Source organism: Bufo gargarizans, chromosome 5 (genome assembly GCF_014858855.1).
Source record: "Bufo gargarizans isolate SCDJY-AF-19 chromosome 5, ASM1485885v1, whole genome shotgun sequence".
Taxonomy (NCBI): domain Eukaryota; kingdom Metazoa; phylum Chordata; class Amphibia; order Anura; family Bufonidae; genus Bufo; species Bufo gargarizans.
This window is the reverse complement of record NC_058084.1, coordinates 53,199,684-53,225,294: the sequence shown is the minus strand read 5'-3', so window position 1 is coordinate 53,225,294 and position 25,611 is coordinate 53,199,684. Positions and strand designations below refer to the sequence as shown.

At 45.1% G+C, this 25,611-nt stretch overlaps 1 protein-coding gene across 14 annotated transcripts in view; it reads left to right on the top strand.

Moving 5' to 3' along the window:
• The window catches only part of RIMS2 (regulating synaptic membrane exocytosis 2), a 578,844-nt gene that overhangs the window by 63,965 nt on the left and 489,268 nt on the right, over window positions 1-25,611 (top strand). For 13 of the 14 annotated variants that reach the window (XM_044295812.1, XM_044295801.1, XM_044295800.1 and 10 more), the window contains exons 2-3: window positions 4,730-4,762; window positions 5,175-5,261. In XM_044295812.1, coding sequence (XP_044151747.1) covers window positions 4,730-4,762; window positions 5,175-5,261 — 120 coding nt within the window. The remainder of the gene's footprint in view (window positions 1-4,729; window positions 4,763-5,174; window positions 5,262-25,611) is intronic. The other variant, XM_044295802.1, reaches the window with a different exon arrangement.

Sequence of the window (25,611 nt, the reverse complement as noted above, 5' to 3'; positions counted from 1 at the left end):
CACGTGCTTTGATCTGACAGGTTTCCTTGTGGATCAATAGACGTCTGTGTTGTTTCTGATACTGGCCACACCTAAACCTCCAGGTGTTGCTATTGTGGTCATTTAACTTTCGTTATTTATAGTTGCTTCTCCCACAATGCTGTGTGGTCTATAGCTTCAGTGGTATCTGTGGTCTGCTGGTGTGTGGTTCTCGGCTGATTTCCTGTTGCTGCCATAGCTTATTGGAAAGTTAAATGTTTCTTTTCCCTTTTGCATTTTGTTTTGGTTTGTCTGTGTGTTGTTTTTCCCATGCCCTTTGTTGTAGGCCTGAGGGAGACTCCTGGTCATCCTTTCTTTCTGGAGGAACAGGTAGTTTCACTCCTGTCACTATCGCCAGGGTCCTGATTCTTGATAGCTGATCTTTTTGCAGTTCATGAGGAGAAGATCCTTCCAATGTATTAGTCTGATGGGGTCTGGATTTACCAGAATTCCTCAAACTGCACAGAAGAACACAATGCACTTGCAGGGTCTGAACGAGCACCAATATTGTATATTAAAGGAGTTGTCCGGGACTTAGGATATATGTATAATCCATGTGGGATCGCCCCGTGGAACTCAATCAGCAAAGTGAAGGGGCCTTCTTGATTGTTTGTCCAGGCAAAGCAACTAGGGATGAGTGAATCAACTTTGGACGAAACATCCGAAGTTGATTCACATAATACTTAGTTTGAATACTGTACGGTGCGAGCGTTCCGTACAGTATTAGAATGTATTGGCTCCTATGAGCCGAAGTTATTACTTCGTGAAGTCTCGCGAGACTTCGCATAATAACTTCATAAATCAATTTCTACTGTAAAAAAAACAAACATTTCCCTAACTCGGGTTCGGTTCCAAGTGGTACCTTGTAACCGAACCTGAGTTCGGGAAATGTTTTTTTACAGTAGAAATTAATTTATGAAATTATTATGGGAAGTCCCGCGAGACTTGACAAAGTAATAACTTCGGCTCATAGGAGCCAATACATTCTAATACTGTACGGAACGCTCTACCCGTACAGTGTTCAAACGAAGTATTATGCAAAGTATAATGCTCATTCCTAAAAGCAACGTACATAGTCTCAGTCCATTGTGTCTATGGACCATATAGCTACTCTCAAAAGACAGGAATTCTTAACATATTTTATACCTAGTGGCCAGTGTGAGAACTGCAGGTGATGATTTTATTTTATTTTTAACTATAGATAGTGACATGAAAATTAAAAAAAAAATCTTTAAAAAATGTGTTTAATATACAAACGTGATTTAAATGTTAGAAATCAGTGTCGGGCAGACAAGAGATGGGTAACGATCTTTCCTCCACAGAGACTGAAGACTCCTGGAGAACCCCTGTAACTTAAAGGGAGTCTTTCACACCGATTGACCCTATTAACCTATTAACACACTTATGTCCACGGCATCCCCCCTATTAAAACTGTTCTTACTATTAGTTCCCTGCTAGCATCATTCGTCCAAAAAACACTTTACAACCTTACAACGGCCGGTGCCCAGGCCCCTGGGTCATTTTCATACCAATTCACTCCCCCCCCCCTCCGCGTCTGCCCGCCCATCCGCCGCGTCTGCCCGCCCATGGTCTCTTCTCTATCTTTCTCTATCTTTCCTCCTACTGTCCGTAATCCCGCGCATGCGCCGATGACCGCGATATCGGCGCGTGCGCATTGAATGACCACAGTCTGGCCGGGGCATCACAGTTTACTGTGCGCATGCGCCGGCACCGGCCTAACTTACGTTCTTGCCGTGATCACAGCATCACGGCAAGAACGTTAGTTAGGCCCGGGCCGGCGCATGCGCACAGTAAACTGTAATGCCCCGGCCAGACTGTGGTCATTCAATGCGCATGCGCGGGATTACGGACAGTAGGAGGAAAGATAGAGAAGAGACCAAGGGCGGGCAGACGCGGAGTGAATTGGTATGAAATGACCCAGGGGCCTGGGCACCGGCCGTTGTAAGGCCGCCCCTGGGCACCTTCACAGCCTCATTTGCATACGGAATAAAAGTGTTTTTTGGACGAATGATGCTAGCAGGGAACTAACGGTAAGAACAGTTTTAATAAGGGGGATGCCGTGGACATAAGTGTGTTAATAGGTTAATAGGGTCAATCGGCGTGAAAGACTCCCTTTAAAGGGAATGTGTCAACAGAAGATGACCTATTGTTTAAATCACCCTTTTATGTTAACACACTTTTTAAGATTTTTTGGTGATTTTTTTATTTTATTTTTCATGTCACTGTATTAAAAAAATAATAATAATCCTGCAGTTTTCACACTGGCCACTAGGCCTTAAATATGTTAAGATTTCCTGTCTTTTGAGAGCATCTACATTGTCTATAGACACAATGGTCAGGAGGGGACCTTATTGACTTCTATGGGAGAGTTTTCTAGGCATCCTCTGTGCCCTGTGCCGAGGTCAGGAGGGAGGAGATATGAATGGTGGATCCGGTGTTAACTCTATCGAGGTGTTACTTGTGATTGTAATTCTGTCTCTGGTGATAATAATATTAGCTACTGAAAAGTTACCTGTACAGAACAAGAAATCGTCACCTGTTATTAGACCTAGTGGCCAGTTTTAAAATTGCAGGATTATATACATTAAATTTGGAATGTCAGACTGGACACCTGGTCACGATGCGTAACCAGATTTACACTCACCTAAAGAATTATTAGGAACACCTGTTCTATTTCTCATTAATGCGATTATCTAGTCAACCAATCACATGGCAGTTGCTTCAATGCATGTCGGGTTGTGGTCCTGGTCAAGACAATCTCCTGAACTCCAAACTGAATGTCAGAATGGGAAAGAAAGGTGGGCTACAACAGCAGAAGACCCCACCGGGTACCACTCATCTCCACTACAAATAGGAAAAAGAGGCTACAACTTGCACGAGCTCACCAAAATTGGACTGTTGAAGACTGGAAAAATGTTGCCTGGTCTGATGAGTCTCGATTTCTGTTGACACATTCAAATGGTAGAGTCCGAATTTGGCGTAAACAGAATGAGAACATGTATCCATCATGCCTTGTTACCACTGTGCAGGCTGGTGGTGGTGGTGTAATGGTGTGGGGGATGTTTTCTGGGCACACTTTAGGCCCCTTAGTGCCAATTGGCCATCGTTTAAATGCCACGGGCTACCTGAACTGCAAGATGCTATCCTATCAATATGGGCCAACATTTCTAAAGAATGCTATCAGCACCTTGTTGAATCAATGCCACGTAGAATTAAGGCAGTTCTGAAGGCAAAAGGGGGTCCAACACCATATTAGTATGGTGTTCCTAATAATTCTTTAGGTGAGTGTATGTACCAGTGAAGTCATTACATTAAGGATTTTATTATATAGTTATTAACCATTTCCCACATTTATGAAATCAAAAGCCATAAACCATAAGTGCCCATTTTTATTGACTTTGATCACTTTTCAACTATGGATTATTTGCAGTGTCCCTCGTGGAGTAATAGGACAGATGTGAGGAGTGCTTCATGTGAATATGGTTCTTTGAAATCTGAGGATGTAGAATTCTAATATAGACCTGTATCTGTAGGAAAGTCCTGCTGTCCCTTCTTGTGGAAGAGGGGCCTTTGGATGCTTCCAGCATCTGTCAGCTGTCAAGATGTTCTTTAGGTGCAGACAACATGAGGATGATCTAAGTCAAGCATAACCCCATCACATCGGGCGTACTGACCAGGAGTTACGGTAGTAGCACTGACTGAAATTGTGATATCAAGTTTAAGTAGCTTAGTAGATGGGGAAAGACAAGAAGTTTTGAGAGATTCAGTTTCAGGTAGTGAGAGGACATGATATTAGAGACAGCTGCCAGACAATCACTAGAGTTCTGTAGTACAGCAGGAGTGATGTCACAGGATGAGGTATATAGTTGTGTGTTGTAAGCATAGACATGGTACTTAAAACCAAATCTGCTGATGGTCTGTCCGACAAGGGCTGTGGAGGGAGAAATACGGAGAGGACCTGGGATTGAACCCTGAAGAACCCCAACATCAAGAGGAAGAGGAGAAGTAGAACCTGCAAATGATACACTGAAAGAATAACCAAATAGATAGGATGAAAACCAAGAGAGAGCAGTGTCCTTGAGGCTAATAGAGTGGAGCATAGTTACTGAGGAGAAGTTTGTGTTCTACAGTGGCAAATGCTTCAGAGAGATCCAGGAGAATGAGAAGCGAGTAGTTGCCATTCCTTTTTGCTGTCAGGAGATCATGAGACACTTTGGTTTCTATCGAGTGTAGAGCGAGAATGCCAGATTGTAAGGGACATTCCAGAAGTTTAGAGATGAAGGGGAGATATCTATCTAATACCGTCAGCTGAACATTTGTTTGACAGACAGCTTCTTTGACAGACAGCGATTCCGCCCCTACCCCCCCCCCCCCATACACACACGTCCTTGGCTCACTCATGCTTCCGGGTCTACATGAATTACATGATATGATTCATCCAGTCCTTACTATATATGCATCCATAGGTACGTAAGGTCCATGTTGCAGGCAATAAGCTGCATTTCAGCACATCAAGTAGTTCCAACATGCTCGAGACTTTAGTTCACACTGAAAGTTGTTTTTATAAATTTTGTTTCTACCCTTCTTGACAGTTTCCATTAATAATTGGTAATATGAAGCACCCCACATTTTCATCCCAGTGGGGCATTTGCTGTATATTGCACTGAGCTGTGCACACTTATCTTTTTAGGGTGAAAGAAGAACAAAAACCTCAACTATCACAGTAAGTAATTCTTCTCCCGGTGCAGTAGGCTTGACTTTTTTTCATGTTTTTTGTTGTTTTTGTTTTGCTGTGTTTCGCTTCCTGCAAACTTTGGTGGTGTTAGGTCACTCGAGTCCTTGAATAGACTGCACCTAGTATGTCTTGTGCTTCTTGACTGGCTTGTAAGATGGCTGCATGCAGCTTTCTTACCCCATCCACATTGGTTGGATGTTGACACCTTTGCCTGCTTGTGGACTACTTTTCTATGTAAGACCTGTGTTCCTCTCTTGCTGGCTGAGTTATGAAGCTGCCATTCTTCTCCATTGGCTACTGGCTTTTCCTTTCTGCTTGTCTGTAGTGATTGGGGGTGACATTTCGGGCGTGTCACTTGTTCTTATGGTGATAAAGTTGCATTATTTGCTTATTCAAACAGGTGGTTTCCCTTTAGTGGGATCACTGAACTGGTTAATAACGTTCTACTGCCACAACCAAAGCAGCAAAATGAGAAGGAGCCTGAGAAGTAAGTAAGCTGCTTTGCTTAGATTAAGTATAACCTCTGTAGCATTTGTGCATACTACGGGATAGTATGTGGGAACTGCTGTGAGATGGGCAATACCTGTGTCCCCTTTAGAACTGCATTATTTTTCACCCCTTTTTTGGGGTTAATCATTGTCTGTAGGAAAGTGAGACCCTTGGGACCATAGCAAGCCCTTTACATAATTGGTGGACTACCAGGTTAAGCACAGAATTAAGGGTAAGCTAATTGCCCTGATTTGACTCCACGAGTCTAAATTGCAAAAGAAACAAAAACAAAACAAAACCGATTTAGTAGTACAATAGATGCCAATAATATATGTAGTTTGTTCAGACGTAGACTGCAGCCTCTTCCTAGGCCAGTGACGGTTACATGGCCAAGGCACAGCTCAGTCCCATTCAAGTGAATAGGACTGAGCTGCAATACCAAGCACAGCCACTATACAATGGACGTCACTGTGCTTGGTAAGCTGCAAGGAGGCCGTGCGCTACAGCCTCTTCAAACAGCTGACGGCCAGGGTGTCGGAACCCCACCGATCACATACTGGTGACCTATCCTGAGTATAGGTGGTCAATACTAAACACCTGGAAAAGCCCCTTTAATAAGCCTGTAGATGGCATGAACTTAGGCTGTCTAGACCTGCATTTAGTGGCTCAGGGGCTCAGGTCGGATGATAGACTCCTTTCTCCGACTCTATCGGCTGGTTTATTTTGAGACAGAATTTTATGCCAGAATTGTGGTGCAATTTTGGCACAAAATGTCATGTGTTAGACCACATCCACGTTCCAGCAAAGCCATACCACTTACTAATATGCCTCCTATTCAAGTAAGAAAGTAAAAAAAATAGAGAGGCCCTAGTTGTGCCAAAGGGGGAGATATGCAAAAATCTGAGACTGCTCTTGGATTACTACTATGGAGGTGTGTGGTGGCAGATTCCCTTTAAAGGCGGTTTCCAGTATTTTGATATTAACTCCTATCCCTAGTATAGGTCATCAGTATAAAATTGGTCTGACACCCCCTCGCCCTACCTGTTAATTGTTCCCGAGTAAGGCCTCTTTCACACAACCGTTTTTCCCCCCATTCACGGGCTGTTTTTTGCGTTTCGTATACGGTCCGTATGCGAAACCATTCATTTCAATGGTTCCGCAAAAAAAAAGGAATGTACTCCGTATGCATTCCGTTTCCGTATTTCCGTTTTTCCGTTCCCTTAAAAGATAGAACATGTCCTATTATTGCCCGCAAATCACGTTCCGTGGCTTCATTCAAGTTACTGGGTCCGCAAAAAAAACGGAATACATACAGAAATGCATCCGTATGTCTTCCGTATCCGTTTTGTTTTTGCGGAACCATCTATGGAAAATGTTATGCCCAGCCCAATTGATTCTATGTAATTACTGTATACTGTATATGCCATACGGAAAAACGGAACAGAAACGGAAACACAACAAACAAAAACGGAACAATGGATCAGTGAAAAACGGACCACAAAACACTGAAAAAGCCATACGGTCGTGTGAAAGAGGCCTAACTCTGCTGCTGGAATTTCACAACTATGTACATTGTGTAGTGGACTTAGCTGCTGACTGCAGCACTGCCCCCACTGAAGTGAATGGGAACAGTGCTGCAGTCACCAGCTCCATCTGCTACACAATGTACAAAGCTGTGCAGTCCTAGCACCAGAGCTACTCCCGAATAAGTGATTGACTTATCACAGATCTGATACTGATGACCTTTCCTGAGCATAGGCCATCAACAGCAAAATACTGGAAAACCCCTTTAACTGCCAGATACTTTACCATAACAGGAGCCACAGAGATTTGTTGGGACCTTCACCCATCATGCATTTTTGCAAAATTCTGTGGATCAGCCATGTTAGCTACAGTAGAAATGCCCCATAAAAATCGCCCTGTGTGAACACAGCATCAGTCATTCCTATAACTGTATATTAGGGAAGTGCTACTTAGGCAGTTCCTATGATGGTCTACAGTATTATGGAATTACTATTTATGCTGTACCTACGAGATTATAACATATCACCCTAAAGAGACTGTGTGTGAAGATGTCACCATTTGCTATCAATTCTAATGATGGAAGACTAATTGGAGAGTGACGGTCTGTGATGGTGTAGGATCTATGCGTCTGTTCTGGACGTGAATAGAAATGAACGCCACGTATTCATCCTCTTAATGCTTTCAGAGAGCCAGTAAAGAAGTGCTCTCCATCATGTGTAGCAGACGGGACGGAGAGGATCACGCACCTTATTGTCACTTGCAAAAAGATCTGTTGTCAGTATAATATGGCAGCGGCCATCTGGTCGTGGCGTGTAGGTAGCAGCAGATTCAGTTCATCTGCTCAGGGGCTGCATGTGACAGTAAGGAGACAAGGACTACTCCCCTGTCACTGCCGGCTTTCCACTGATCAACACTCCCATTATCCATAGATGTCACTTACGCAGCCAGCCCTGTAGGGGTGCAGTCTTTGTGTGACCATGACAGTGGGTTACTCCATACATTTGGATGTTCTCATGATCTCCACCATACAGAGGGGTAACTTAAAGGGGTAATCTGATTGTTAAAAGTTATGCCCTATCCACAGAATAGGGGGGGATTGCTATTTGATCCATGAGGGTCCTACGACTGGGACCCCCACTGATCACGAGAACGGGTACCCTATATACCCTCGGAGCCTCCTGAAATAGGACGGAGCGGCAAGTCGGGCATGAGAACTACCACTCCATTCGTCTCTACGGGAGTTGTGGACATAAAGGAGCGCAGTACTTGGCTGTGGCCCCAGTGCAATATATGTAACAGGTCCCCAACCTCATACTTGTCAACTTTTAATATCCAGGAGTTAGCATAGTGTGGTGCATGAAATGCGGTGCCGATGTTTTCTGGACAACAGCACGCCCCCTTTCTTATACCACTCCACGTCCACATCTGCAATGTGTCACACCCCCACAGTGCTCATTTAGGCAACCATAGACTATTACAGTTCATGGTGGGCTGCTTCCTGGAAAGATAGGTCATCGGTTCTGTACTCCGGGAAAAACCCCGAAAAGACTCATCCCTTAAATTAAATTAATTAAATAAAAAAGAAAATATAGTTACCACTGACTCAAACCCGCCCTTCGCTCTGATCATCCCCTCCCCACCACTTCAACTACAATGTCATATTTTTGTCTGCATCAGTGATATGCTCGTATTCTGCGTATGACTGCTGCAGCCAGTCACTGACCTCAGCAGTATTGGCACTGAGGCCAATGATTGGCTGTAGCAGTCACATGTGGGGCACGTCGCTGCTGCTGTCATGTAAAAGAAGCCAGATGGGAGAACAGCAGCGCTGAGGGGGTTTGAGACGGTGAGTAATTATTCTAATTGAACAACCCCTTTAAAGTAGAAATCCGTGATCAAATGATCCTCTGATATGTCATCAATAGATAAATGAAGATCACATTGGAGAAGTCTGGGATCCCAGATCACGGTCCGGTCTCAGTGCAGCACGGAAACCCTTTTGACGCTGCTTAGAGATTTCTGTTGCTGAAAATCAAGTACAACGTTCTAAGCAGATTGGGGCAGATTTACTAATCCAAATTTATCAAAGTGGTCCATGCTGGATGATAAATTCGGTGCATCCTTAAACACTTTTGTCTGACTTTCACACCACCTATTGGTTGTGCCAAATTTTGGTGCATATTGGCGCACCATTGGCCACGTCCCTTTATGCTAAACCACCCCTTTCCCGAGTAATCCACACCCTCTGCCGAATAAGGCACAGAAAGTGTCTAAAACACATAATAATTGTGGTGCATAGCATGTATTCTATTATTTATTTTTTTTAGCACTAATGAAGCCAGAATTCTGGCACATTTAGGCTACTTTCACACTAGCGTTTTTACCGGATCCGGCAGGGTTCAGCAAAAACGCTTCCGTTACTGATAATACAACCGTCTGCATCCGTTATGAACGGATCCGGTTGTATTATCTCTAACATAGCCAAGCCGTTTTCTATTGTGTCCCCATTGACTTGCATTGGGGGTCATGACGGATCCGTCTTGCTCCGCATCCTAGGACGGAAAGCAAACCGTAACATGCTGTGGTTTGCTCTCCGGTATGAGACCGGAACGGAATGCATTTTGGGGCATTCTGTTCTGTTCAGTTACGTTTTTTCCCCATTGACAATGAATAGGGACAAAACTGAAGTGTTTTTTTCCCGGTATTGAGACCCTATGACGGATCTCAATACCGGAAAATATTAACGCTAGTGTGAAAGTAGCCTTATCTTAGTAAATACGCCCCCCTCTCATTTCAGTGATCTGAATGGACATTTTGTTTGGAATGCAGACTAGTTGAAATCTCTGAGCAGCGCCAAAGAGGTTTCATCTCCCTTTCGTTCTGGGAATCAGTGATAGGATTGTCCCAAATATTTAAAGACAGTTTTGCTAAATATGGCTTCTCCCAGCCGAAAAATGGGTAGGGGCTTATGCAGACCCCACCTAAAAGTGGGTGTTCTGGGATGTTCTCAGTGGACGGGGTATAAAAACGTCAAATTATCCAACTCAGCCTCTGATAAGTATGCACATCAACCAATGAAAATAGAAGTGCTGTCGACAGATGACAACTGCCTGGGGACGAATGATCGTATTTCTGATCATTCATCCTCGTACTAAAGGTAATTGACACATGTAAATGCAGATAATTAGCGTCGATCGGCACTTGATACCAGGCAGCCTATCTGCCCATGTTGAAGGACCCTAAGCTGCCTATAGACAGATATTTCTAGTCTAGTTAGGTACTGTAGTTGTAACTAACATCTAGTACTGTAATATTATAATTATATATATATATTTATAATAATTATATAATTATAATAATAATTATAATCTAATACTGTTTAAATTGAAAATAAATGTAGGAGCATAAACCTTTCAAATCCAGTGTGCAGCTGAAATCACCATCAAAGGGCACCAATAATTGTGTCCCATCCCCGGGACTGTTGTGCCATTCACTTCTGCGTTAATAACTGATGCCGAGGTTCAGCAACCACAAAATAGAAATATAGTCATTTACACAAAATCTAATATAACGAACCTTCTTCAAACCAGATCTGAGAAACACACCAGAGAGAGCGAACAATAAAAGCCCAACGCTATTTGGATGTAATTAATAATTTAATAAGTCGGCATATACATAAATGTCAACACAAAGCAATTCCACCGAAACCTCACAAAAGGCTGATGGGTGGGAGGCCGGGGGGAAGTAAACTCTGTGTAATAAAGACCTATCATTAACTGAATGGAATATCACATATACTGTAGAACGAGTCCACGTTACAGGCCGTTAGGAATCATGCACACAGTCATATTACGGCTCTGTACACCCTCTGAGCTGTAGCATAGAACCTGGAGAACAAGGAACTGCTGTCGGGTGAAGGTCTGTAAGGGTAAGCCACACCTGTCGGGTACAATGCAGATTCTTGCCATGATTAAGGATGACGTGCGTTTGTCCGAACCGCATTGGTTTTGAATTCGCACCTTCTTTGATTATTCCATTTTAGGGCTCATTCAGACGTCCGTATGAATGAGTCCGCATTCATTCCGCAATTTTGCGGAACGGGTGCGGACCCATTCATTTGAATGCTCTCCACATCCGTAGTTCCGTTCCGCTGCCCCACAAAAAATATGGAACATGTCCTATCTTTTGCAGAGTGGAGGCACGGACCCGGGAAGCCCACGGAAGGGCTTCTGTGTGTTTCCGATCTGTGCCTCCGCACCGAAAAATATGTTTGATGTTGTCATCGTCACTATTTGTGTTAAAGGGGTAATGTAAATAATGCAAATCAGACATCACATAGTACATGCCAATCTCTTTCTAACAAAGCTAAAACCAGCCCTGGACCTCACATGGATCCAGAGATCTTCCCATTCATTGCTCCAATTCCCCTGCTAGATATAGCTCAAGCTGACAGCTCAGTGGGCGTGACTTTTCTCAGGGGCGTGTCCTTCTGCTACAGCCAGTGCGAATTGAAAGATGGAACTGAGCATGTGCGTCCACCTCCTGTAAGGTGGACAGTGAAATTAGAAAAAGAACAAACAGCAGATAGATTTCAGTGCACAACTCAGTAGCTATAATTAATTTTTACTGACATGCAATTACAAAAGGTAGATGTGATTTTTTTCGTGGGACAACCCCTTTAAGTTTTGAGATAACGGCCACTGGGATATCAGTTTTAGGCACAAAATGGCTCTTTATACACCTAGGCAGTAGTGGGCTGTTACGGGCAGGAAGCTTTTATCAGCCTGCTGTCATTACATCTGTGTGTCGCATGTGTGTTTGCATGTTTTTGTGCTAATACTTGTCAAATCAGCTTTTACTCACAGAAAAAAATGCAGCCTTTCTGTAAATGTTGTTTCTTTCATTGCTTTTGTCTTTTTTTCCCCCCTGAAATAAACCAGCTGGACGGACAGTGTCTGGCCTGCAAAGCCTCAGTCCAGAGGCACTGCACTGCCACAATGTGAATATTGTCGGTTTAGAATGCCTTTTTGTCGTACCTAGTATTGATTTCAATACCTTTGCCCCACGCAGCGGTAACGGAGAATAGACAAGTCCGATCTGAAGACTCTCCCAGAATACGAGGCTTTTCACAGGCTCCATTCAAAATCAAGTGGACTGACGAAGTCAGGCGAATCTGGTGCTGAGCTGTCTTCATCAGTCCTATAAACTTTAAATCGGTTATGCCATGATTGATATAAAAAAATGAAAATCAGACATCATATAGAACATGACAATCTCTTTCTAACAAAGCTAGAACCAGCCCTGTACCTCACATGGATCCAGAGATCTCCACATTCATTGCTCTGCTAGATTTACTGTATATCAAGCTGGCAGCTCAGGGGAGTATCTTTTCTGCTGCAGCTCAGCGGGCGTGTCTCAGCTCTCCCTATCACAGCTCAGGGGGCGTGTCTTTTATGCTGCAGCTCGGTGGGCGTGTCTCAGCTCTCCCTATCACAGCTCAGGGGGCGTTTCTCAGCTCTCCCTATCACAGCTAAGGGGGAGTGTCTCAGCGCTCCCTATCACAGCTCAGGGGGTGTGCTCTTTCTCGGAGGGAGTGTCCTTTTTACTGCAGCTCTCACCCTGTACCTGCTTCTGCTTTTAACAGAAGATATGGCTGGTGGCGGTTGAAGATTTAAACTGAGCGTGTGCGACCACCTCAGTAAGGTGGACGAAATGATAAAATAAGAATAAACAGCAGGTGGCGCTATACAGACACATTTTATTGAATAACTCGGTGGCTATACTAAATTCTTAATTACATGCAATTACAAAAGTATTCAGATCCAGGGGCTGGTTTGAAAAATATAGAATATGCTATGTGACAAGGTAGCCATGTTTTATTTTTTTTTTTTTTAAATATTGATTAAAATGATAAGTGCCTCTTTTGGCTTCCTACTCTCCTTTATATTTATGGATATTCATTACTGTGCTGAAAATGGCTAACACATCATGCAGATGTGTAGAATATGGTCATGAAGGATAATGTGCAAATGGTGCCTGGGATTTGCTGGTTTATATCTGCTCAGATTATCAGATATGCATTGGCGTGCAGCTGACTGCTCTATATAATAGGATACCCTGCGTGACATTGGAGGTCGCTGATATTAATTACGGTACAGTGCGGAATAATAATGAAATGCATTTGAATTCTTTACACCGGATTTGGATAGCCATGCTCCTTCTACATGTAAAACATAATCTTGCTGGACCAAATCAGATATCTGCAAAATCCCATTTCCTGTGTATTGATTTCTGTGCGCTGCATGCAACGGATCTGCAGTGCCAGGGAAAACAAAAGCAATCAGTGTCACAGGTCGAATCGCGAGAAAATCAATGCGTCTCCATCTCAAATAATCGACAATATTAAACACAACATCATTGTACAAATGAGCGGTGCCATTTACACCCCTCATAGCCGGGGAACACCGCGAATAGCAGCTGACACGGAATAGAAATATGCTGCACGTAATGTGAACCCATCAGGTCCATTCAGTAAGGGCACGGGCTCATTGTAATGCAAGTTATCAATAGCGCCTGCACCTTACGGGGCCCCTCGTCTCGTTAGTCAATAATTTGCCTCGTTCCTGGGTATTTTATTGGCAGGGCAGGTCTCAAGGACTATTAAGGCACCGCTGACTTGATTGGATATTGCAGTCCCAAACTTAAAGCGAATCGCCACATCATCATTTTAAGATCCAAAATCCGATGCTTTTTTAATAATATATCTTTATTTGTGTTAGGCGCTTACGGTAGTACAGTGAAGACCCCTAGGAAAGCAGGGAATAAGCGCAGTCGGTTGTGGTGTGCCGAAACCGAGGATGAGGTAGGCCTGAGAAAGAAGAGGGCAAAAATGGAAATAACCAGTTTATTGTAGTCAAATATATACATGAATAGCTCCACCCGACATGTTTTGGAAAGCATCTCTTAACTCTTGTGTTGGATTGGGAATGTATCGCGAGTAAGCGGATGACTTCCAGCGCCCCAATTTCCCGATGACATGAGTAGGGACGTTGGCACTGGAGGCCGTGGACGCGGCTCCAATGCGAAAGGAGTGCCCTGAGTAGTTGGCTGCGTTGAGGCCCAGTTGTGTGAGGGATGACCTGACATGGGTCATGAAGGTGGTGGTGGTGAGTACCGAACCATGTAGTTGAAGTAGCGGTTGAGAGGGTAGAAACTTGTGACGTTGTCTGTAAGCATCCAGAACCCTGACTGGACACCATCTGTTGTGCGTGGGGTAACATGAAATGTTGACGGGTAAGTGCTGACTACTCTTGGAGTGAGGTAAGGTCAGGATGTAATGATCCATGTGTTTCGCCAAGTGGGAGACAAGAAGACAAGGTGTGGCTTGGGTCATGGAGGTTGTAGTGAATTCCCCGGCCTCAGGAAACCGTAGAAGGCCAAGTAAATTGCTGTTTTGATGATGGAGTTGGTATCTGCTTCAGAAGGCTTGGCGTCTAGTAAGTCGGATAATGCCTTGAAAATATGATTGTTAATGGGTAGCCTCTGGGCTGGACGTGCGGGTTCCGCTTTCTGAATACCTCTGAGTATGGTTATGATTTGGTGAGAGGCCATGAAACTGATGTTATTAGGGTGTAAGATTAGCATGTGGTGTAGAATGCCAGTGAGATAGAGTATGATGGCGTTGTATGACATTTGAGTTTAAGGTGGCAGAAAGAAGCAAACCCCAGAAGAGAAGACATGACAAAAGGGGGCGTGATGTTCCAGGAGGAATCTGACAACCTAGAAAATAAAAGTCAGAGAAAACGATAACGTGAGAGAGACTCTAATGGCGCAAGCCACGCGTGCGAGTCACCACAAGATAATTGTATTGCAAGCCACAGATGACCGAGCCATGCGAGCGGGTCTGAAGGCAGAAAAGACATGGAACCTGCTGGTTGTGGGACCACGCAGCCAGCCTCGACTGGCGGAGTTATGTGTGTAGAATTTAAATGGGGAAGCGATACGTGAGAGACTCTAATGGCGGAGCCATGCGTGCGAGACTCTAATGGCGGAGCCATATGTGTAAAATTGACACGGAGAAGCCATGCGTGAGGGACTCTAATGGCGGAGCCATGCGTGAGAGACTCTAATGGCGGAGCCATATGTGTAAAATTAATACGGAGAAGCCATGCGTGAGACTCTAATGGCGGAGCCATATGTGTAAAAATAATACGGAGAAGCCATGCGTGAGAGACTCTAATGGCGGAGCCATGCGTGAGAGACTCTAATGGCGGAGCCATGCGTGAGAGACTCTAATGGCGGAGTCATATGTGCAAAAATAATACGGAGAAGCCATGCGTGAGAAACTCTAATGGCGGAGCCATGCGTGAGAGACTCTAATGGCAGAGCCATATGTGTAAAACTAGAACGGAGAAGCCATGCATGAGAGGCTCTAATGGCAGGGCCGTGCGTGAGAGATTCTACTGGCGAAGTCATATGTGTGACACTAACCGGAGAAGCCATGCGTGACACTAATGGCGGAGTCATATGTGTAAATTAACACGGCAAAGTAATGCGTGAGAGACTCTAATGGCGGAGTTATATGTATGACACTGAAACGGAGAAGCCATGCGTGAGACTAATGGCGGAGTCATGTGTGTGACACTAAAACGGAGAAGCCATGCGTGAGAGACTCTAATGGCGGAGTCATATGTGAGAGACTCTAATGGCGGAGTTTGTGTGAAACTAAAACGGCGAAGTGATGCGTGAGAGTCTCTAATGGTGGAGTTATGTGTGTGAAAGTAAAACGGCGAAGTAACGCGTGAGAGACTCTAATAGCGGAGTTATAAGTGTAACCTAAAACGGCGAAGTAATGTGTGAGAGTCTGTAATGGCGGAGAAATGTGTGTAAAACTAAAACGGCGAAGTAATGCGTGAGGGACTCTAATGGCGGAGTTATATGTGAAACACTAAAACGGAGAAGCCATGTGTGAGAGACTCTAATGGCGGAGTTGTATGTGAAACCCTAAAATGGAGAAAGCCATGCGTGAGAGACTCTAATGGCGGAGTCGTATGTATACAACTGAAACGGAGCAACCATGCGTGCGAGACTACTAGTGGGGTCGTGGGTGCGTGCTAAACCGGAGAAGACACGCGTGGGAGACCAATGGCGGAGTTCTTTTTCTTTTTCTTCTTTTTTTTTTTTTCACTTATGCGGCACCAATAGGACTCGCATAACCATGACCATCTCCTACAATGAACTTGAGACACTAACCCGCCTACAACCGTATAGTACCCCTAATGGACAACACGAGAACGGTCACCGGGCCCCTGAAGCCAAGGGACTGAACGAGATGACCTCACGGTGATAAGTAGTTAAACATGAGCCGGACCTGGTGGAAAAAATGCATGGACAGTAGTGATCCGAACCACGTGCACAACCGAAACATTAATCAACCGTGAAATTGAATTGATGGAGAAAACAAGAGCCAGAGGCATTGCAGCTCGCTAAGAGAAGACCCTTGTCATGACCAACGAATAACCAACTTGTGAACATGGTAGGAACACACTCTCATAGGCCTAGAAATGAAAAGAAATGCAGCTTTAGTGGAAGCAGGGTAAAACGCATGATGTAAGAACAAGTGGGTGAATGCAGCACTGGATGTGAGTGGTGCCTCACTCTTATAAAGCCTAGAAATGAAAAGAAATGCAATCGTAAGAGCAGGTGTGCGTACCTGGTGGTAAGAAAATTCACAGAACACATGTGTGGAGAAAAATATGTCTATGCTAGACCGCCTAAAAGGGGTTTGAAAGAAAGTGGTAAGACGAGTGTGGACTGTGGTGCGAACGGACACATGACCTTGATGGGATCATGAAACGTGAGTATGAAATGAAACAAGTACCTGCTTGCGCGTGTGACTGGTTGGATCGAGACGTGAGAAATGAGGCTTTGCATGTGGGCTGAAATGATCGCCATGAACGTGTGACCGCCTGGTCTACGTAGGCGCCATGCCATTTTTTTATTTATTTTTTTGGAATGTGTGACCATGAGGACTATGGCGTTTTTTTTTTTTTGGGACGTGCGGCCATGGACTATGGCGATTTTTTGGGGGGTTTTTTTGGAACGTTTTTTTTGGAACGTGTGGCCATGGACTATATGGCGGGATTACCCTTTCTTTGATTTATTTATCTATTTACTTTGGACCATGGGGCACGTGGGTGATGTGGCGTTTTTTTATATTATTTTTTTGAACATGTGGCCACGGACTATATGGCGGGTTTCTCCTTTTTGTTTTAATTAATTAATTTTTATTTTTTTTTCCCGTGGCCATGGACTATATGGCGGGATTTCCCTTTCTTTCTTTATTTACTTTTGACCATGGGGCACGCGGGTGATGTTTCGGGTTTGTGTTGTGTTTGTGGTGCTGTGACCTGGTGGTGGTGGGGTGTTTTGATATGGAGGGGATGTGAGGGCAACAGGCTGGATGCCCCCCCTGGACTGCGCCGCCTGTGTGGGAGGGGGCATGAAGCAGAACACCTGACCCGGAGATCCTTTCCGGCTGTAATATGAGTGACCCAAGTGTGCTGGGGATGAATCGTGGCTCTAATGCGCATGGTTATACACAGAATTTATGCATGGTAAATCATGACTGACGCCGGGATAGGACCTGTGTACTGTGCTGGATGGAGTTTGACACCCCGAGGAGCCGGACATCAGTACTGTGTGAATGGACTGTGGTGCAAGTCAGCAAGGTATGGGGCAACCCATGTAGGTAACATGCGGGTGTCAATTGAAAAACATGTGATAAATGCATATCAGCTCCTATCTGAAATTTGGGCCTAACCCATTTGGAGATTGCCACCACCATGCTGACATGCGATACGAAGGCAAATGAGAGGTATGTTGGCCCTCCTTGCAGAATCTGACAACACATCCAAGCTCTCTGAAAATCGCACCATGTGAACGGTGTGTAACGCAGAGGGAACCATGCGATAAGGAAGGAATATGGAAATGTTGTATACAAAACAAGGACAAAGATACAGAGGAGCCTAGCGATCGTGCTGCCTAGTGAGTGTGGGGTAGGAAGCTAACCGCCCGCCTCTGCCGGCTGCTGGTAGAGACGGACAACCCTGGATGCCGGCGGTCCCCCTGTACTAGCTGCGGCTGCGGATGCCAGGCCAGACACCGCGCATGCGCCGGACTGAACCAGCCGCGCATGCGCAGTACTGCCGGGCCGCGCTTGCGCAGACCAGCCAGGAGGACGCGGCCGGCCGCCATCGGCAGCGTGACAGGAAGGACGGAGGTAAGCAGGAACCGGAGGCAGAGCGGGGGCTCTGTGGTCGCGGCGCGTGTGCCGGGCGGTGGTGAGGTGGAACATGACCAAACAATGGTGAAATGCAAGATGAGATGGTACAGGGGGACAAAATGGTGAGGCCCCGTGCTGTACTGTGTGGTTGGCTCGCTTAGCAAAGACAAGGCACGTGTGAATGAAGTTTGGCAGGTGTGGTGAACCGAAAGAGTAATGGTATGGATGGTGAATATGACCCTGAAACACAATACACCTGTGGTGGCTTGCTGCTGATTTGTGAATGGAGCGGAGCTCCCGTATGGTCGCATTCTTGCGCAATGCTGACAGGCATGACCGACATGAAAATTGGCATGATTCGAGAGTGAGAAAACCTGACCTGAGTCCAATAATGGCGAAACGAAAATGAGTGGCACAGAGGAACAAGCGGAGAGGCCCCGTGCTGTACCGTGTGGACGACCCACAGCTCCACGGGCAAACGTGACCCACAGTGAAACCGGGCGGAGCAGGAAGAACGGAAACAGGAATGCTCCAAATCCAGAACACCGACGGCGACGAACTTCCAGAAACTCAGCAACTCGCAAGCAAAACTCCAGCGATTCCCCAAGCGACTCTCTCTCACAAAGCTCAGACCTCAGATGGAGCAGGAGCCAGGTAAGGGGAGTGCCCTAAATAGGCTGGAGGCGGACCTCAGCCCCTCCCACAAATCCAGGCAAATTGCCTTAACACATACAGTGTATTGTCATCCTTGCCTGGGCATAGAGTTAGTATTATTAAATTCTAAACACCTGCAGCCACCACTAGGGGGAGATCACTGTTTTAACAGTATGCAGTAAGCACATAAGCTCCCTCTAGTGGTGGCTGTAGGCAATTAGAATGTCGTGTTTTCAATCTAGGCAGGAGATTTATACTCATTTGCATATAAATTGCTGGAAGGAACCCCTTTGCTGCAGAGGACATGACATATTACATGGAACCAACCAGGGCTGGCATACCTAGAAAGATGCCTAGACAACTGGGCTTGGAAGGCTCATGGCATTCTGGAAGAACTGATCTTCTCAAACTGAGGGTGGAGTAGACCAGTGACCCACTGGGCTGGGGCTGGCCATGCACTGCACCGATCGAAGTCTACAGTTAGCCATGTAATACATGGTTTTAATACAGGGTCCTACGCTTTACAGTGGCCCTTCACTTTGGCTGATAGAAGGGGGTACAGAGTTAGGGACAACCCCTCTATGATGTCTACATAGTTTAAGGAAGCATATGGGCAGGTTGTTCTGCTTCTTTAAAGCTACGGCAGTAATTTTGCACTAGTGTCTTGTGGGTGGCATGCAAATCTCATCTACTTTAAGGAGCTTATGGACAGACATGATGCGGCAAGTGGCCAACACCATAGAAGACCGCCGTACTGGTGTGTCAAAGACTTTGCAGCTTTCACTGTTCCAAGCAATGTTCCATGACTCGGGATCCCTAAAGTGCTTGTCCAGGATTTTACTATTGATGGCCTATCCTCAGGAAAGGCCATCCATATCTGATTGGCAGGGATCTGACAGCCTGCGCCCTGTTCCCCAGTATTGTCGGCACCGGAACTACAAAGCTTCGTCCATTATCTTCAAAGCAGTTTTCTCCACTACACATGGATGATGCTGTGTAGCTCTGGTGCTGACTGCAGAACAGCTGAGGACAGGCCATCAGTAGTAAAATCCTGGAATACCCCTTTAATCCCACCAGTCGCTGATCCTGAGCACCATCTATATCGGGCTTGTGCGTGTTATCTGCAAATGATACCATAAGAGAGATGCGAGTGTCTCCTGCAGGATCCTTGGGCGTCAGAGCACAGGCGTGGTGGAGGATCCTCCGGTGGGTCACTCTGGCCCTGTTTCCAAATTTCCATTAAATTTTGGCCCCTTAGGCCTCGTTCACATTTCCATTTTTGATGGACGTGTGCTATCCGTATTTTCCACGGACATCACACGTACCGATTGATTTAAATGTGTTTGACACAACCGCGGGTCAGTGGAAAAATCTGAGACATACACTACATTGGACCAGAATGCGGACACACACTTCCATTGAAGTCTAGGGATCCTTCTTCTGTCATGGACAATCGATAGGAGATTGTCTGGAAATTTTCAGCAGAGCGGTGTCCTTGGAATACAGGGTGACACACAGAGGGCAAAAAAAACGGACACACGGACCAAACACAGATCCTTCACAGATGACACTCGGATGGATTTTTCACGGAAATGTAAACAGGGCCAAAAGCACATGGACTGCGAAACGGATATAGTCGTGTGCATGAGGCCTTAGGCTGGGGTCTTACCCCCGACACCCGTCTCATGACCACAAGTTCACTGTGTAGCACTGCAGCCATTGAACTGAATGGGCTTGCGGTGGGTGCAACTTTGCTGTTACTACAAGTACAAAATAATTCAATGCTGGTCGTGGTCGTAGCAACTTACGAGTTGCGGTGCAATCCTACTTATTACTACGACTTACTATCTTTTAATTATGATTGCGTCCACCTCCGGTAAAACACTTTGCCCTTTATCCTTCCCTGCCCTTTTACAATGTATAGCACGCTGCCTGTTTTATTACAGGCTCCTAAAAATAGCGACTTCCCAAGCTGGCTGTTAAGTACATCGAAATATGATTACACCGAGGAAGATCCTCGCTACAGGGATAGCGTTTCTGACAAGTCACTCAAATTACTTTAATTGCATGAGCCATCAAAGTACAACATGCTGCCTTGACACAATGTTCTGCACCCGTCAGATGACTCCCATCTGAAGGACCGTAGGCAGCAGACTGCAGGGGTCATTTTTATTTTTGTGTGTTTTTTTCTCTTTTTTTTTTTTTTTGTGCCGCTGGTAGCGGTCGCGTGAGCGTGTGTCCTTCTTGCTTCGTAACTGGAGACCTCGTGACATCACTATTTTGAGATTAGGATAAGTTCAGTCTGCAGGGTGTACAACATTTATGAAGACAGTACATTATTTAGGCCGTTGTATCCTTTTACCGTTGTGATGCTGCTGTTTCGTAACCTTGTGGCTTTCCTTTTTAATAAGATAAAAAAAAGGGGGGCCTAGAAGGATAAGCGTCTGTTGTCACACACGAGGCCTGATTAGACTACAGCCACGGTTTGCCACATCGCTTGTTAAGAATAAGTGCTAACGCCGGCAGAGGTGAGAGCAGGCGGCGTCATCTGCCCGGAACGTGCTCCGGGGAATCGGCTGTAAGATGTACAGAGAGGGACGGTTGTCTGTACCTGTAAGCAGGGTGGCTCCAGGTTTACGATGGAGTCCGCAAGTGTAAATCGATAATGGTAGCTGATTTTTTTGGGGTGTTTTTTATCTTACATAAATATATTTTCCTGTCGTTTCTACCAAAGAGGCAGCAAAGTATGTAACGTAATCGTTTTACTGAAGTAAACTTGGTTGCTTTACCTGTTGAGATGACCAGAAGAATTTTCGTAGCCATATCAGCCGTAATAAAAAAAAATTTTAAAAGGGTTTTCTGGATAGGTCATCAGTATCTGATTGGTGGAGGTCCGACACCCGGGACCCTCGCCGATCAGCTGTTTGGGAAAGGCAGCGGGGCATGCAGTAGCGCCACAGCCTTCTCGCAAGCTTTGTCACCTTCATCAGCCACATGGCATAGACCAAGGATGGGCAAACTCGGCCCTCCAGCTGTTGTAAAACTACAAATCCCATCATTCCCAGTCTGCCTACAGCAGGGCATGATGGGATTTGTAGTTTTAAAACAGCTGGAGGGCCGAGTTTGCCCCTTCCCTGGCCTAGACGCAGCTCAGTCCCATTGAAGTGAATCGGGCTGCAATACCAAGTACAACCACTATACAATGCGTGGCGCTGTGCTGAGAGAAGGACGTGGGGCAAATGCATGCATCGGTGCCGCCTCAAACAACCGATTGGCGGGGACCCCAGTTGTTGGACCTCTACCGATCAGATACTGATGACCCACTTCAAAAATACTGCAAAACCCTTTTAATTTTACTTTAGCAACTGTATTATTCCCCGTTTTTTTTTGTTAGTTTTTTTGCTAGATGACCTTTTAGTTTTTTAGATGTTATTTATGCCATACACATAAGTAAGCACTTCTTTTTTTGTTTTTTTTGTTATTAAAGAGGAGTTTTGAAATTAACAACCTGTCTTTAGAATATCAGATTGGTGTAGCTCTGACTCTTGGTAAACAGATAAGATCTATGAAGGGGCAGCGACGCTCCAGCAAGGACCACGTTCCCTTAATTTTATACCCGGCAGCTGCCTCTGTGCCCTGGTATTACAGCTCAACCCCATTCATCTGATTGGGATAGGCTGCAGCGATTTGTAACTCCAGACTCAGGAGCTCCTAAATGTATGGAGCTAGGGGTGCTGAGAGTTGAACCACCACGATCTAAATTGATGGCCTATCCTAAGGCTAGTTTGACACGTGCCTTGAAGAAATCTGGCAGGCTGTTCCATAGGAGAACAACCTGCCGGAGTCCTCTGGATCTGACATAGCTGAATGGTATCGCGTGCCCACCGTACCCCTATAAACTATAATGGGATGTGGGGGGATGCAGCAGCTCTCAGGCATATATTTTTGTCCTGCTGAATCCCGCCTGATATGCCAGGGGGCGGCCGATCACTGATACATCCCATTATAGTCAATGCTGGCACTGTCTGGCTATGCTGGATCCGGAGAACTCAGATTTCTTTGACTCATGTCTGAAAGTAGCCTTAGGGATAGGTGATCAGTTACTGATGTAGCAATCCTCATCTTGATTCTTAATCCTTAAAGGGTTTGTCCCACGAAAAAATATTCTACAGTTTTAAAACCAGCACCTGGGTCTGAATACTTTTGCAATTGCATGTAATTTAAAAATGTTGTATAGCTACTGAGTTATTCAATAAAATCTATCTGTATAGCGCCACCTGCTGTGTGTTTGTTTTTCTTATCACTGAGATGGCCGCACATGCTCAGTTCGTTCTTTCAGTGTGATGATCACTGATTTTAGTTTTTACATCAATTATGGGAATAATGGAAAAAAAATAATTAATTGACTTTTTCTATGGATTTCAATGGCTTTTGTGCTGTGATATCAAAAACCCTCGTGGTAAACCCTTTAACTTTTATTATTGGTTAAATGCAGAAAAATGTAATGTATTTTTTGTGTTTTTTGCACCATTATTTTTTTAGTAACGTTACCAAACAAAAGTGCATTTTGCTTTTCACCTTGTGTTTTGTTTTTTTTTTATCTATATTGGACTGGGATATAAGAATAGTTCTGTATATACCAGCACATTATGTCCGAGCAGAATATTTCTTGAGATGCGTACTCGGAACGGAACAAGCAGAGAGCAGCAGTCCCCCCCCCGTCCCCCCCCCCACCTCTCCGCTGGGATCCAGCATCTGTCTGACCTTGTTGGGTGCTGATCCAGGCCCTCTCTGCAAATTAAAGATATGATATTATTTTCTAAATAAATTGATTAATTAAATGTATTTAACATACTTTTGGTTTCTATTTCCTACCATTTCAAAATGTCAGCTTGCTGTTACATTAAGAGGCTGAAAACCAGTTCTGGCCTAAGGAAGAACCACGTGGCTGAAGGCTACATGGTGGCCTGATTAGCACAGCAGTATGGTGTCTGATAGGATATGGCATGGGGTTTTGCCACACAGTCACGTGGCACGGCACTTGCAGACCTGTTTGGGCAGCCATGTGCTATTGACGTGCAGCAATGAGGCCTTACATTTCTGAGCATTTGCTGCAATTGTATCCAGTGCAGACCATATAGACAGCTTGGACTCCAGACATTTAACGCTGATACATTGTAGCAAACTATTAGAACAGGAGAAACTTGCACTGGTGATAAGGTCTCATGCACACAGCTGTATTGTTGGTCCACGTTTGTGTGTATGTGTCTCGCAAATGGCAGAATATATTGTTTTCTTGTTCGTTTTACAATACAAACAATAGGATCCTACAGAAAATATCCATCCTCGTATATTTCTAGACCTATACAGCAGTAATTGGTGGGATCTTTTGTTCTTGGGCGTCTTTAGCCCCTCGGCCGATCATTTCTGTGCTCAGAGAAACTTCAGCTGCCGTTCTAACCTTTAAGAGGGTCCCTTTAAATGACCCGGTCCCTTTAAATGACCATCTGTATAAACCTAATCTAATCTCCTTTAAGGTTGTATGTAATTCACTAGAAGGAAGTGGATGTAATAGCGCCGTAAGTGTCAATTATATATCAAACACCACGTAGGACGCCTCATATTAATTGTGACCTTTTCCCTGGGGAGTAAAGTGATAGATTATTTAGTGAGTAGGCTTTTGACTGTGAATCAGTCAGGGAAAGACAGAGAAAGTGCACAGTCATGGAGGAAGGCGAGGTGTGCCGCTCTGCATGTGGGTAACTGCATTGTGGGGGGGGAGGCATGTATATGGCGGCGGCTGTAGATAAAGAAAAGGGCTTATTTATTCCAAAAAGGAGCTTGCGTATAGCGGGTAATACAGTCACCGATCCTATGACTCGGCTATACATAGTGCCTTGAAAAAGTATTCACACCCCTTTCACGTTACACCCAGAAACTTAAATGTATTTTATTGAGTTTTTATGTGATAGACCAACACAAAGTAGCAAGTATGTGTGAAGTGGAAAGAAAATGATACATCGTTTTCAAAATTTTTAATAAATAAAAATCGGCAAAGTTTGGCATGCATTTATATTCAGCCCTCTGTACTCTGATACCCCTAAATAAAATCCACTCTGAGCAATTGCCTTCAGAATTCATTGAATTAGTAAATAGAGTCCACCTGTGTGAAACATTAGTGATCAAACAGCCTCATGAAAACCAAGGAACACACCAGACAGGTCAGGGAGAAAGTTGTGGAGAAGTGTAAAGCAGGGTTAGGTTATAAAAAATATATATCCCAAGCTCTTAAAGGGATTCTGTCACCTCTCATAACACAAGTTCAGATTTTAAACCAGTCATGCTCCACAGATTACCTTGAATCGGCTTTGCTGTTCTATACTGTAATCCGTCCAGTAGTTTTGCTGAAAAACGACTTTTATAATTATGCTAATTAATCCTGAAGGTGCCCAGAGGGGCGTTATGTTCCACTTTGTGTGCCCTGTAACGCCCCCCTGCAGTGCCCAAAACGCCTTCCTCCTGAATCCCTAACCGCCCACATCGTCTCATCCCTCTCCTCCCCCTCCCTGACGGCCGAGCGAAGTCTCCCGCAGACGCAGTACCCACTGAGGGCTGCGCCAGTGCGATTTGCTGGAGACTGAGGGCAGGAGCTTCATCGTCGTCACTGGGCTCGGGGCATGCCCAGTGACGTCTGATGCTCGCTCTTCCCTCAGTCTCCAGCAAATCGCACTGGCGCAGCCCTCAGTGGGTACTGCGTCTGCGCGAGACTTCGCTCGGCCGTCAGGGAGGGGGAGGAGAGGGATGAGAGGCTGTGGGCGGTAAGGGATTCAGGAGGAAGGCGTTTTGGGCACTGCAGGGGGGCGTTACAGGGCACACAAAGTGGAAC